General features: G+C 35.8%; 1 protein-coding gene across 22 annotated transcripts in view; it reads left to right on the top strand.

Annotated features, from left to right (window-relative positions):
- SLMAP (sarcolemma associated protein) overlaps window positions 1-14,313 on the top strand; it is a 91,849-nt gene extending 77,536 nt beyond the window's left edge. For 15 of the 22 annotated variants that reach the window (XM_026078816.1, XM_026078824.1, XM_026078823.1 and 12 more), the window contains 5 exons: window positions 1,333-1,653; window positions 2,971-3,088; window positions 4,904-5,075; window positions 7,538-7,672; window positions 12,368-14,313. In XM_026078816.1, the coding sequence (XP_025934601.1) occupies window positions 1,333-1,653; window positions 2,971-3,088; window positions 4,904-5,075; window positions 7,538-7,672; window positions 12,368-12,457 (836 nt within the window). In that variant the 3' untranslated portion in view covers window positions 12,458-14,313. The other 7 variants (XM_026078817.1, XM_026078821.1, XR_003255655.1 and 4 more) reach the window with 6 other exon arrangements.
- The last annotated feature ends 267 nt before the right edge of the window (window positions 14,314-14,580 follow it).

Consider the following 14,580-nt stretch of genomic DNA (forward strand, 5'->3'; position numbering starts at 1 on the left):
GTCAGTTTACAGCACAACTCACGTTTTCCTTGTCATCTTCAGTAAGGGATTGAGACAACAAAAATAAATGCAAGAAATCTACGATGGTCACTAAGACTTGGTTATCATCCCTGTGCTTTCCGTTGTCTTTGCCCCTTCCTTCAGAGAAGAAAACATGCAACTTTAAATGTGCAGCTCCAACCCTCTGGGGCCACTTACGTGAGGGTTCCAGTGGATGCTAAGAAGGAACTTTGCAAGTCCTCATTAATTTAGTAATTGCTTTTTTCCATGTTGAAAAACAATGAAATACAAGTGTAGTCTGAATGATCTGTCGTCTTGAAAAAGCAAATGGGGGGAAAAAAGGCAAATTAAACAGTTTGCTTCTATCAGTCATGATTTTAACTCTTAGTTCTACTTACTTTTATACTTTCCATCCCTGTGTGTATTTCTTTGCAACTGTTGGCAAAGGATTCTGTTAGCCTGTGTTGCTTATGAAAAATAGTTTCTTTCAGAGCAGAGATCTTTAATAAAGAAACAATTCTGAATGGGAATAATTTATAAAGTTTGCTTCATGCAGTTGAGAAATGCAAAATAACACAGAATTTATGTGACTGACTGCTATGCATTTAAAATTTTATAGTCAGTCATGAACACTAAAGGACTTCTTGCAGTTCAGTAGTTTAGGTGCAGCTCTCCAATCCAGAATTCATCCTGAGCTTTTAAAAAAAAAACTTTTTACAAAGAAGCAAAATAACTTTTATTTCCTTTTCTACATGTTTGGAGAATGGAGTTAGAAATAGGATGCTGTGCCTTGACTATTTATAAATGTCATAAGTTAACTTTAACTGCTGAGCAGGCGACTATTTCCAGTGTAGCTTTGCAGATCTGTGTGGCTTGTCACAGAAGTTTTCTTGCTTTCTCTTGTCTTCCTCCCTGTAATTTCCTAGTTCTATAAAACTTGTTTTGCTTACAGCGAAGTTGGATCTGAATCTTGGTTTCAAATTTCTGGAGAGTTTCTTTAATAATCCCACATGGCACAACTCTCTCTCACCAAAAAAAAAAATCCCCAAAACAACCCCCCAAAACCGGGTGGGGGGCCTTTGTCCAACCCAACTTCTGGTTTCTTTTCACTCTCTGTAATGTTATGCTGTGTAATACATTACCCCACATGCAGCCTTTTGCCTTCTTAAGGGTAGCGCGCTTGACAAGATCAGTCTTTTTAAATTGCATTAGGATTCTTTAGTGCCATTAGACATCAGTGAGTTGAGAAAGGGAGTCATCTTTTTTAGAATTTCTGTAAGTACAGCTTATTTTAAAACAAAACAAAACTTAACTTTAACATTTGTTTTCCAGCTCAGCTGCGAAGGTTACAAGAAGATATTGAGAATCTTCGTGAGGAAAAGGAGAATGAAATTTCAAGCACTCGAAATCAATTAATTGATGCTCAAAATGAGATTGTGCTTCTTCAACAAGTAGCAGAAAAGACAGCATCAGAACGCGATACTGATATTTCTGCTTTGCAAGAGGAGCTACAGAAAGTGCGAGCAGAACTTGAACGGTGGCGGAAAGATGCCTCAGATTATGAAAAAGAAATTGTCAGTCTGCAAGCCAGTTTTCAGCTCAGGTGCCAGCAGTGTGAGGATCAGCAGAAGGAAGAAGCTACTCGTTTAAAAGGTGAAAGGAATGGCATGGACCAGTGCTAATAGTAACATCCTTATCAATCTGAGTGTCAAATAGTCAAATCAATATTTGTGTGCGTATGTATATACAAAAATCAAGGCTTGCAGTGTTATAAAAACCTTTTTGTATATTTCTTTAAATGGAAATTTTCAGTTATGCCTCAATTACCTAGTTACTTGTGATATCAAAAGTAGGCCAAGTGTAATGCCAATTTGAAAAAGTTGGAAAACTTGCCCTGTTAATAGGGATTGATACTGCCACAGGTTTCTAAAGGGCCTTGCAGAATTTCTGAATCATTTAATCTTGTAAATCAATAGCTTCTGGCCTTTTAGTTTTTATAGCAAAGCTACATTTGAGACAAATAACTGTTTTGTAGCTTACGATGTTCAGTAACTTTCGCTCTACTTTTCAGAATTGATAGTCTCCTTTTATATTTAATTAATTTTAGAATTAAAGCTTTATTCTGTAAATGTGATGTAGAGATACACAAACACCTTGCGCTGAGCCAGTATAGGTCTTCTGGGCTCATTCATTTGGACTTCACCTTACCTGCAATGCACCTACATCACATGAGGTCTGATTGAGAGCCACTACTCCAGGCCTTATGGCTTCAGGTTTTAGAGAATCTGCTCCTTTCAGTCCAGTTTTTTTGCTAGCTCGGCAACTTAATCCTGCTTTTCTTTTCTTTTTCTTTAATCATGTTTCAGCTATCAAGATGGTGGCATGCCTATTGGGTAATAGAGTTCAAAAGCTCGTGCTGAAACTTCGTATATGCCAGGAGAAGCTGGCACATATAAGATATGCTCAGAATTCTCAATCAGTCAATCTTCATGAAGAGACGTGTAACTTTTTTTAATCAATTTTGCTGGTGACTGATTTATTTCAAAGGTCTGATTTTAACACTCTGCCTCAAATGTTCTGTTTGTTTTAGCAGATGCATGGTATGTAGTGATTCTGATTGTTCATTACTCTCAAGTCTGCTGGGACAAGAATTTCTTCAAACACACTTTTCCACCACTGTTTCTAAAATGCTAGAATAGACCCGTAAACGGAGTCTTTTCTACTGCTTTGTGTGTTAGAAGAAGCGTGCCTTAAGAAGCACTAGCTTGTTTAATGGCTCACAAACTATTCATAATGGTAAAACATAATTTGATACATGCTTTATAGCTGCTTGTGATGGAATACATGTGACATGATTATAATCGAGCATATTTGACTGATACTAGCTTTTCTTCCATTTGTTCCCTGGTGACACTTGAAGCACTCATGAAATCAATTGTACTCTGTTCAACTCAAATTTATTCATTGCAGGTGAACTTGAAAAGTTGAAGGAGGAGTGGAGTGCTCTGGAAGCTGAGTGTGTTACACTCAAGAAGGAAAATACTTTGCTTGCATCTGAACTTCAGCGACAAGAGAAGGAGCTTTCTAGGTAAGTGCGGAATGGATTTATGAAGAAAGGTGTCATAGTAGCTTAAGAGTTTTTTTTTTTTTTTTCTTCTTCTTCCCTTCTTTCCTCTAGTAAAATCTAATATCTGGAGTAAGTGTATTGAAATTTCATGTACATCACAGTTTTGGTCAGAACACATTTTTTGTTTTGAAAATGCTTCTGTATAACAGGCTTGTTTCATGTTCAAAAGGTATCCTAATTTATTTTGCCACTTTTAAAAATAAGAACTTGAAGTGTGAATTGTGGGAGCACTTAGACTTAGCAGTTATCCTTCTGCTTAAAAGATAATATACCATGTAGAGAATTTTAAGTTAGGAATTCTCAATGTTCAGTGTTTGAAAATGATTCTCAGTATAGTGTGCTGTGGAAGCCTGTCATGTTACAAATGATGATGATGGGCAGAAGTAGTATTCTTTATCATGTTTCACTTAACAGAAGAATATAAATCTCTTCTTATTGCAAGTGCCATAGTATCTTTTTGAGAGGGATTTTAGAGTGCAGGAGTATTTGTATTTTACCATACTTCTTTTTGCTCTTTGAGCACTTCATACTGCTAAAGAGTATCTAAAACTGCCTAGAAGTAATGTCCTTTTTTATCCCTTCATTCGTCATTATTCTATTGTTTTTCAGTTTCAGATATATGAATTTAGTTCACAAAGTAAATGATATAGGGAGAGCACTTGATTTTCTTCTAGATCTGAATTTTGCCAGCATGCTTATATACACATACGTATATATGTGTATATGTATATATGTACACATATATAAATGTATATGTTTACACACACACACACATATATATATATTTATTTTAATATTTTTTTCTGACTTCCTCACTCCCCTAAAATTGTCATTGATTGGACAAATGGAAGGTTTGCCACAGTGAAACATTCCTAGAGTAATGAGTTATTTTACTGGAATCAAATCTTTCTGTCTGAATCTTTCTTCGTTCCATCATGCCCCTGTTCTGATTCCTCTGTGTGGTGCAATTTCGTGTCCTGTACTCTATTTCAAGTTTTCTTTTTAATAGTGAGTACCAGCTGGAAGTTTACTGTCAGATTTTTCAGAAGTAAAAACTAGTTTGTGTGCATAAGTGTTACCTATTATTTTCACTTGTATTTTTTCATGTAGAAGGTTGCACAAGCAAATACAGAGCTTACGCAACGGAGATGCACAAGATCTCTCCCTTATTTAGTCTTTCTGTCTTGCACAGGCCCAAAGTGCAAGACTTGGTTATTACACTGAAGTTTGTAATTGCTTAATTTAGAGCTATCCGTGACTATTGTGCAATATTATTTAACTGCACTAATGCTTTGAGAATATACTAGCTACTACCTTATGTAACTGGAATAAGCAAGTAAATGTGTGTGTGAATAAGTGAAATACTTATTAATAACATTCTGGGACAACATTTTTCTAATTACAAGTTTATTTCAAAATGCTTTGAGTAAAATAATCTTGTACTAATAAGTAATTAATGAATAATAAAATAATAAATAAAAAAAATTAATGATAAATTACATATATAAAGTGTATTATCCATTATAATTGCATTAAATATATTATAATGTCTCCCTGTGTTTAGAAAATGAAGTCTGTAGCTAGGCTTTTGTGTCAGTACTTTGTATTGTGAGACAATGATGCTTTGTACTTTGATTGCTCTAAGCTAATATCTCCATACTAAATAAAATTAGCACATGAAGGTTTGAGGATGAAAACTGCTTAAAAATGTTTTGCTTGTTTAAATTTAACATGAGGAAACAAAACATGAGGAATCAAATGGATATTGTTTTGCAGCTCTCAGAAACAGAGTTTAGCTCTAACCAGCGATATAAGTGTTCTTGAAATGTCTCGAAAAGAACTTGAAAATCAGATGGGATCTTTGAGAGAAAAACATCAGCGGGATGCAGCTAGTCTAAAAAGCCAACTCAGTGAAGCTGAAAATCAAGCAAAGGATGTTCAGAAAGAGGTAACGCTTATTTCTATTTTGAGGGGATTCTCTGCCCAGTGACTTTGACTTTTAAACTATTTACATTGAAATAAAAGAAGAAAATACAAAGTCTTTAAAACTTTTTGATACTTTGATTGCAAGTACTTTTATGTTAGCTACCAATGTATAAATTGAGTGGTTAAATCTAAAAAGGAAGACTTCAAATAAAATGGGTTGTCTGCGTTTGGAAACTTTTTAAGGTTCTTTCCGTGCACTACCGTAGCGCACTTCCTTCCGTGCACTACTAGCGCACCTCTTCAGATGGCATGGAAACAGCAGTCTTCCTGATTATGGTGGTATAGATTCTCATTAGCCATTATGAATCAAAATTAATTCTTTTCAGTCAATATGGCCTTCCTCATTAGATTTAAGCTAATTTATTTGACAGTGGAATGCATGTCCTTTAGAAAGGTGAGTCTCCTTTTGTTTCACTGGGTTGCTAGGTTTCTGAAGATGATTAGCAAGTGCGTAAGGAAAAGGTAGCATTTCGAGCATATGCTTCATCTGCCTAACCTCTAAAGATCATGTTTGGAAGTTCGTAGGCTCCAACAGTTACTTGCTGTCACTCATGAGTATTTTTAGCGAAGTTTTCCCCAGTCACTGCTATTACTTCCTGTCTCTTGCAATCCTTTTCCTTGTTTTGTCATAAATTCATCCTTGTCACATTCTTTACCATTTCCATAATTTGAAAATCCCACTCTTGTTAATGTATGTATATATCTGTAAAGATGCCTACTCTTTTAAGTTTGCGGTTAGTGCCAGTACTGAAGGTTATTAGTTCTGTCCTTACTAATCCCTGTCATGAGGGCTACTGGAAAACTGTGATCTATAGAAAAAAAAATTGGATGCAAGTATTCTGAATAAGAAGAAGCTGACCATAATGCAGAAACATGAGACATATTGGCCCAGTGTTGTTTGTGCTCAACCCACACTAGGATTACAGCATAATAATAATAAGACATAGTATTTTTGTGTCTGTCCTCTTATCTGTTTGGGTTTTCTTTGTAGGAAGAGTTTTGATTTGCTTCATACAGAATGTTATTTTTGCACCTGTTTGGTTGCTCTAGGTATTTAGGCTACAGCCTAGGTGTAAGACCACTATCTAAATATAAAAGGCACTTTGTTTCCCTGTATCTTGTTTTGTCTTTACAGTTCTTTCCATAGTTCTTTCCTATTTAATAATGAGGAATTGTTTGGTATGAGTGAGGTGAATTCAGGCTTTGCATTTACTTAGTATTTCCTTATTTCTGCAAATAGTTTCTAGAGTTGATTAGCCGTGCATTAGCCATCTGTGTTCTGAGGTTAGCACAGAAGATGTCTTAACTGTGAACTGTTTGGATTAACAACTTAATGCACTATCATCCATCCTTATTATTGATAGGTGTCATGTTACTGTAATGTGCCTGGTAGAGCACATAAATTGTTCACTCTCCTAAAGACTCTCAGTGCAATTGAGTATGAGAAAGCTTTCTGGAAAACTGCATAGTACTCTATGCAGTGAATTTTTTTTCAAGGCATATATAAATGACAATCTGCTAAAAATGTTTATTTTTAGAATGTCCCAGGCAAAAAGAAACGTAATCTTTGCAATTTAATGATTTGCTGACTTTGAATATATTGCAAAGAAGGTCTTATTCAATCAAAATTTTTATGGGAAATATGCAAAAGATATCTGTCAAAGTATTATAAAAAGTGGGTTTATTTAACAGGAGAAATACTTGTGAGCTCGTTCTGAACCATTGCCCCTGCATGTTCTTAGTGGCGTACTGTGATGGCCGGGTGCTGCATGTGTCTGAAGTGGAAGAGTTCTGAAGCTGTGACCATACACATTTCTGTCTGAAACCTAATGTAAAAATTGATATCGTTAATTTGTGCTTCTGGGTTAAATTTGCTTCTAGAATTCTGTCTACTTGTGAATTTTTATTAACTATGGTGACCTCTAATCTTTCTGAAGCATGATGTAATGTTATTTTACTGTTAATTGCTTCCTGCTAGTCAAAAATAGGCTATATTTGCCCTCCAGGGGTAGGGAAAATCATTTGGTCTCAAAAATGAAATTTATTCTAATTCTTTGTATCATGCTAGATATAAATATAAAAGTTTTTTTAGTCTTTCTTATCCAAAAAAGCATACAATTAATCCTAGCCCTTCAAAGGCAGAAGACAAGATCTTTGCTTCTTTTTAAAGAAAATCTAAACTATTTTAGAGCAAATAATTTCTTTTTGCTGTGTGTTTTTTCTTTTTTCCCTTTTCTGGAGATAAGACGGCCTTAGTTGCACTCCAAAAGACTTTTCTTCCCTACATTATTTATATAGAGAGAGTGTACTGATCCAAGCCGAGTTACTTTCGGCATATGACAGGAGAGGAAGATGTACGCTAAGCAAGCGTAAGCGTGCACTCGTGTCCCAGGGGTCTGCAGACTGTTTTCTCTTTGCCTTTAGTATGAAAGGACACAGACTGTGCTCTCAGAGCTGAAGGCGAAGTTTGAGATGGCTGAACAAGAAAAGCAGTCAATCACAGATGAGCTCAAACAGTGTAAAGAAAACCTGAAGCTGCTACAAGAAAAAGGAAATAACGTAAGTCTGCACAAAGTATGTGGGGAAGTCTGGTTATGACGCTGGCAATTCTCCTGCTGACTGGGAGAGCATCCGAGTGTTGTATAGTAAAGGACAGACTTTCAAAAGGGCTTTGTACCATATTTATATGCAAAATTGCATTCTGGTACTACAAGTGCAAATTTGCAGGTCATTACACTGTTCTCATTGTACATGCAGGTTAGATTTACGGCTACATAACAGTTTTAAATGTGGCCCTAGATATCTGCTCTCTTGAAAAATCTGGCTTAATTCCTAATGGACCAGAACTGGGCAAAACATTTTAATTCAAGTGATACATAGGTAAAAGCGGAGACACATGCATCCAAATGAATTAAGCAACCTTCTTCAAGATGCTTTTCTTTTATTAGTGACTGTTACAACATACATTACTTCTTGACTCTTGCTCCTGCCTCTTAATGGTGGTCATCCCTTAGGGGCTTATGATTTACATGGTGCAAGTGAACTATCCTTTCTACTCACTAACAAAAGCGTTTTTCTGTTGCAATTAATTTGAGGGATTGTATCATTACAATTGAGGTTACAGCTGGGACAACTTTTGCATCCTGAAATTTCTGAAATCCTCCAAATGTGGCAGACACATAAGTTAATCACAACCTTTTTGGACACCTTACTTTCCTAGAATGGCTGGTTTAATGGTCTTCCTGCACTGCCCTCATGATCAGTGGAGAGAGAACAACTCCCGTAGTGGACAGTGCAAAATAGGAGAACAGCAGATGCTCTGTGATAGCCTTTTAGAGAAATCTCTCTCTCTCCCTCCGGCTATAGATGGAGCTTACAGGTACCACCCTCTAAACTTAGATGCCTGAAGTTAGTATGAATATTCTTGCCATGGCCCAGTTAATGAATGTAAACCTCTAACATAGCAGAGCTAAGAAGGAAGCAGGAATGGCTTTGAATTCTTTACATTTTACAGCCATGTATTCAGGAATTGGAAGATAAAACTTTCTTGGAACCTGCTTCCTGCTTAGGATTCTTCTGCAATAGTAATAGCCCAGATAATACTGACTCATTAAAGTAGGAAGAAGCTTTAATTAAAAAACAAAACAAAAACAAAACACACATTATAATAGAAGAGATCACACTGGAAAAATGATTGTGAATACGAGAGTCTCTGCTCTGTTAAAATATTAATCTTGGGATTAGCATGATCAGTGAAAAGGGGAGATAGCAGCAGGAAGAAATGCTATGAATGGAGCTGGAGCACCTGGTGAAAGTGAAGCTTGCAAGAATATGAGGGGATTCTTAGCAAGAATTTGAGGTGAGTATTCAAACAAAATCAGGAACCATAGCAATTGCCAAAATCGGCTTCCAGAGAAAGGACATAGTTGCAACAACTGGGAAGCCTGGGGATCAGAGTATGATGAAGAGCATCCAACCATATAAAGAATTATAGGGCAAGCTTGCTATTAAAGCAAGTATTAATTGCAATCAGTAATGTAAAATGTATTTATCTGGTGAATTATTTTAAAAATCACAGATGCTGAGCTGAGTTCCAAGGTCAAAATTTTCCAGTGTCATTGTCCACCTATGCTGGAATCATTACCTGTTACTTCATTTCTGAGAACAGTGTCCCCTAGAAAGTCAGTCCCCACTGTGGGATTTGTTCCTTTTTGGGGCCCACCTGAGTTTGTGTATCTTTATATCCTTATAGGATATCCTCATATCCTATATCCTTATAGGACACATGTTTTTGAAGAACCTCATTAACTGCTTCTCAACTGGGAGGAGATTTGTTATATATTGATAAATTCACGAGGGAGGAATTTTAATTGTTTTGGAGGCAATTTCATTTAATGCAGTGGATATTTATAATTTATTTCACTTGCCAAGATGCCACAGGCATGAATGTGTATAATTTAAAAAAAAAAAAATTGTACGATTCTCCTGTGAATTAATAAATGTTAGAAAAGAGAGGGCTGCTTTGCTCCATTTGGAATTTCATTTTAAATATTCACAAGTTTTTATACTTTTCCTTTTGGGAGGATAAAGTTTTACTTCAAAAAAGCAGTATTGTGTCCTAAAACTCTTAGCAGTATGGTGTACTACTTGTGCTTGCATGTTTGTAGTCAGTGGTTATTTCCTGACACTGTATATGATGGATTTGTTTGTGAATGGTTTGAGAACGTTAGCTGCTTGATTGACTTAAACTTTTGGCACTTTTTTGAACACCGCTGTGATTGTTTCTACCAACATGCTTTCTGCGGGAAGATGGCACTCTAATTTGTAGCACCAATGACAAAAAATACTGCATGAAAATGACTGGGCTGCACATGATTTGTCTATTAAATATATATGCCTTGATTAAAATAAATTTGAATTATTGTAAAGTCAAGAATTAAATGGCAGAAATTAGAATATTTTAAGCTTCCTGTATTTTGAACCATACTTGAGGTTCTATGATTAAATGACTTCTACAAATTCATAACAGAATGAGATTTGATTTATGAATCACAGAATAATGCTTAAGAAAGTCTTCAAACATGAACTTAGCATTTGTTTAGTTGACTGAACAAAATCAAAGTGGCTCCAGCACAAAAAAAAGTTCTAAAAAACCCAAAAACCTAGCATGGTTTGAACTTAACCTCTGTGTGTCTGTGTGTGTGCACAACTATATCAGCTAAGATACAGAGAAAGCAGATGTTTTCCAAGGACAACTTAGAAAGAAATTAGGTCCCTTTTAATTTATTGTATTAAGGATAGAGGTTATCCATCCAGAATGTGAAGTAATTTACAGTCAGCTGAAAGTAACTGAGAAAATGTGTAATGATTCTCACGAGGCCATAAGCTAAATGAACCCTGCAGTCTTGCTAGCTGGTAGTTTGGCCCAGCTACAGCATTTAACTGACTCGTAGAATTGCACTTTGTCACAAGGCTGACCTGCCGGAGATGCTGATTTTTGTGGTATCTCTAATACGAATATACTTCCCTGCTTTACAGTAATTTAGTGTTGATTGTACAGTCTTGTTATAATCTCACAGAAATGTCTGAACTACTGGATTTGCCTGCTGCCGTAGTTGTTAATTGATTCATTAATTGAGGAAAAAGATTGTTTTTTCCTGGAGGCTGGTGATGGAAAATGGGAAAAGGCTAAATTGCATGGAATGAAGAAGCAGATGAAAAATTCAATACCTGGTATGAGTTTTACTGCCTTAAGAGAAATCCAGATGGGATTTCCCATCACTTGCATAGAAAACTAAAAGCAAAATATAAATAAGATACAGGCAAATCAATTTAAGCCTCATATTGCTCTTAAGTGCTAAATTCCAAGTTGTGACAAGAGGTTTCTTTGAGTATTTTCTGCTTACTTCCCTTTATTTTTAAACATCCCTGTTCATTTGACTAGAACGGTGTACTAACTTTGTATACCAGATTAGATCATGCTGTATTGTTAGATGTCTTTAATACATTTCAATTAAAACAAAACTCACTCTGACTTATTTTCCCCTCTCTAAATCATCTTTACGTGATTGAATTATAGCACAAAGTGATTTTTAATATCCCTTCCCTTCTTTAGCCTTCCATATTACAACCCGTCCCAGCCGTATTCATCGGCCTAATCCTGGCTTTCCTGTATTGGTGTTACGGCCCATTGTGGTAGCGAAAGGTACAAGCACTACTGTTCAGTCGATGTATGTTTGTCCCTCTCACCTGTTTGTGCCATTTCTGTATAAAATAGTGCATGGTGAAATGCTCACAGGTGTTTACTTACCTGAAGCAAACCCTTCATTTAATATGCCATTCTGTTGGTACTGATGAGCTGCACAATCAACTAATCATTTAACATCTGTGTGATTTCTTTAACAACAAATTAATTTCATTCTAACTGGTTCTGAATGTGCCTCTTCTAACTTGGTCTCAGTTTGTCTTTAGCAAATGGGCTAAATTTTGCACAGTGCTGCGATGCTAGGGCCTGAATGAAAATTTAATTGCTTAATTAACTATGGAAAATGAAGAGTTTGCCTCTAAATAATAATAGTCGACAAGCTTTGGTTCTTAATTACGGACTAAGAATTTCCTCTCTGGCTTTAAACACTTTTTCATTTTTCTCACTATTGCTGTGAAGAAGATGGAAAAAAGACAAGATGAGAAATAGGTGGTTGGTTTGTATTCTCAACTCTCAGCTTGCATTTTCTCTAACATCTGCCGGTGTGTCCTTCTCTTAAAACACTATTGTTGTCATAAAATGTCATGACGATGCATTCAAGACTATTTTGTTAGGCTCTGCTAAGAACTAACTTTGTAGATCTAGATTTAAAATTCAAAAGATAAGAAGTTAAGGATGACATTACTGCATAAACCTGTGTCTAGCAATTACTTGGCACAAGTGATGTTTTAAACATCTTAAGCCCTCGCATTTTTAATAGTAGATGTCTCTGAGGTGTGTGCGGTAATGAAGCTGGAAATACGGGACTGCTAAAGCTTCTCCTGGTGATCTTCGATCACGAAGAGTTTTCCATTGGGATTCCTTCCACTAGAGAAATACGGTTTAACTCTGTGATGCTATAAGTCAGGATTAGCCTGCAGTAGGGCTCACGGGTAACGTTTTAGTGATGCCTATCAACAGGTACTCAGGACTTTCAGGAACCACGGGGTAAACTGATCGGTGTGAATTAGAGCAAATATGATATTGATTTCTTTTTTCTCTCCACACAGAGACAATGGCCTTGGATGCCTGTGATGGCAGCTTTGGTTGCTGTAACAGCCGTGGTGCTGTACCCAGGCCTAACCAGAGCTTCTCCATGAGAACTGTTGTTGAATCCATACACCGTCCTCCCTTTAGAAGCTGGCATCACTCATATACTGAGGGAAAACAGATTAATTCTCTTCCTTTTTACCTCTTAATACAGCACAGCTCTGCGTGAGAACAGCAGTAGGGTCATTTGCTTTAAACTGTATAAAATGTATCTGTCTATAAAGAGGGAATAAAATTGTGATTCATCATACTGTGAGCAATATTTTTGCTTACAATTTCACGTAAGTTTTAAATTAGTATGTTGGCATTCTAAATACTACAATGGTGGCCTAAAGTAGGCTTCTTGGTACCAAATTATTTATAATGGCTAGGTTTGTGGACTTTTACTTTAGAATCTGATTGCCGGATTTAAAAGGAAAAACACATTATTGCTGATTTGGACACCCAAGTCAAATAACCTTGCAGATACTTTGAAAACAGATGCAGTGTGCTCAGTGCCTTTCAGTATGATTTTTTTTTTCTAAAACCAGTATACCATTTTACTTGCTGTTAGTCACTGAGCTGTTGGGAACAAGACTTAAGGTAACTTCTCTTAGGCCTTTTGAAGGAAGCATATTTTTATTTGGTAAGAATTGTTTTATTAATGATTTCTGGAAATAAACAGAATTCCTGTCCAGCCTTAAAGAGATAGAGACACTGATGGTGAAGACCAGCCTAGAATATTTAGTGTGCGCGTGTGCGAGTGTAAGCATGTGTGTGTTCTTGAGTGAGCTAAGGTATTTCTGGGAGCAAATACTTGGTCATTTGATGGACATAGTGCAGTGATTCAACTTGCGTTAACTTTAGTTTGAATGTAATTTATTAAATTTCATATATTTAAAGAGATGCGTTCTTTAAAAGTATGAATACTTTCTCACATATCACATTGTATCAATTTATTTTTTCAGTCATTTGATACTTTCTGACTTGAGCTGGAGAGGCTCTTTAGATAAGCTTGTATTGATGTAACTTCATTAAAAAAAAACGCTACAGTGCATCTATGAATAGCCGAAAAAATTCAGAGATACATAAACTGCTACAAAATTGGAATCGTATACCTAGTCATGTATGTGTCAGGTGAACAACAATTAATTTGGTAGTTAAATTTTTTGCATCAACATTACAGGGCTGTAAGTACAATGCAGTGGTCCCCATTATAAAGTTTATTTCCCTTATCTAAGTACTATAATTACTGCTACTTGCTGACTTTTGGTGGGAATCACTGTAGTTAATGCTGAATTAAGCGTAGACTGTAGTTATCTTGTTCAACTCAACAGTTCTGTCAAAAAAGTTTATTAAAGACTTAAATAATATGCTAAAGAATGGTAAAGTAAAAGGGCTCTACTAAAGGAAACTTCAAAATAGGGAGATAATCTTGAAGATTCAATTGGCTTTAAACCATCTTATGGCAATCGACAGATAGTTTAAATATTTAAATAGAAATTTAGCATAAAATTTACCTTGAGGTTTTGAGGATCATTGTCTGTCCTTTAAAGGTTCTACCTTGAGCTATGTGGGATTTGCTAATGGGAGGATTATTAGTTATGGAAAAAATAGTCCACAAGTGACTTGCAGAAAATAAATGTTGTCATTTAGTTTATTCATTTCATCATTTTCAGTTGCAGGAAGCCACCCAACCACAGAACACTCGTATGCCAGTGGTACCCAGTACCTCTTGTATATAGGTTATTGCAAATATTGTTCTGAAATGCTTAACTTCAGAATTACATTTTTTAAAGTAAATAATTGTTTTAAATCTATTTTGTAAAGATATAAAAATACAATAGAATTTCTGGAGTACAGATTAAACTATTTGCACTAACACACGTGATGTGCATGATTTAATAAAATAACTTTACTCTCCCTATGCATGTTTGAGTTGAATCTCATTTGAAAGCAATAGATCCATACTAAGTTTCTTTTGTGCTAGATTTTGCCACAATTACTAGGCACAATGTCTGCAGCATGTTCAGTAATATCAGAAGATGTTTTTACCTTGTATTTCACATTTGCACTGGTTTATGTTTTTGTCTAGATGATCTCTCTCCTGTCTGGTTTTCAGAAAGAAATGGGGGAAGAGGGCTGTGAAGGACTTGGGAGGATTATTACTGTGGAAAAATTAGTGTTTCACAGG

This window comes from Apteryx rowi, unplaced genomic scaffold, assembly GCF_003343035.1.
Source record: "Apteryx rowi isolate R43461 unplaced genomic scaffold, aptRow1 scaffold_49, whole genome shotgun sequence".
NCBI classification, from domain to species: domain Eukaryota; kingdom Metazoa; phylum Chordata; class Aves; order Apterygiformes; family Apterygidae; genus Apteryx; species Apteryx rowi.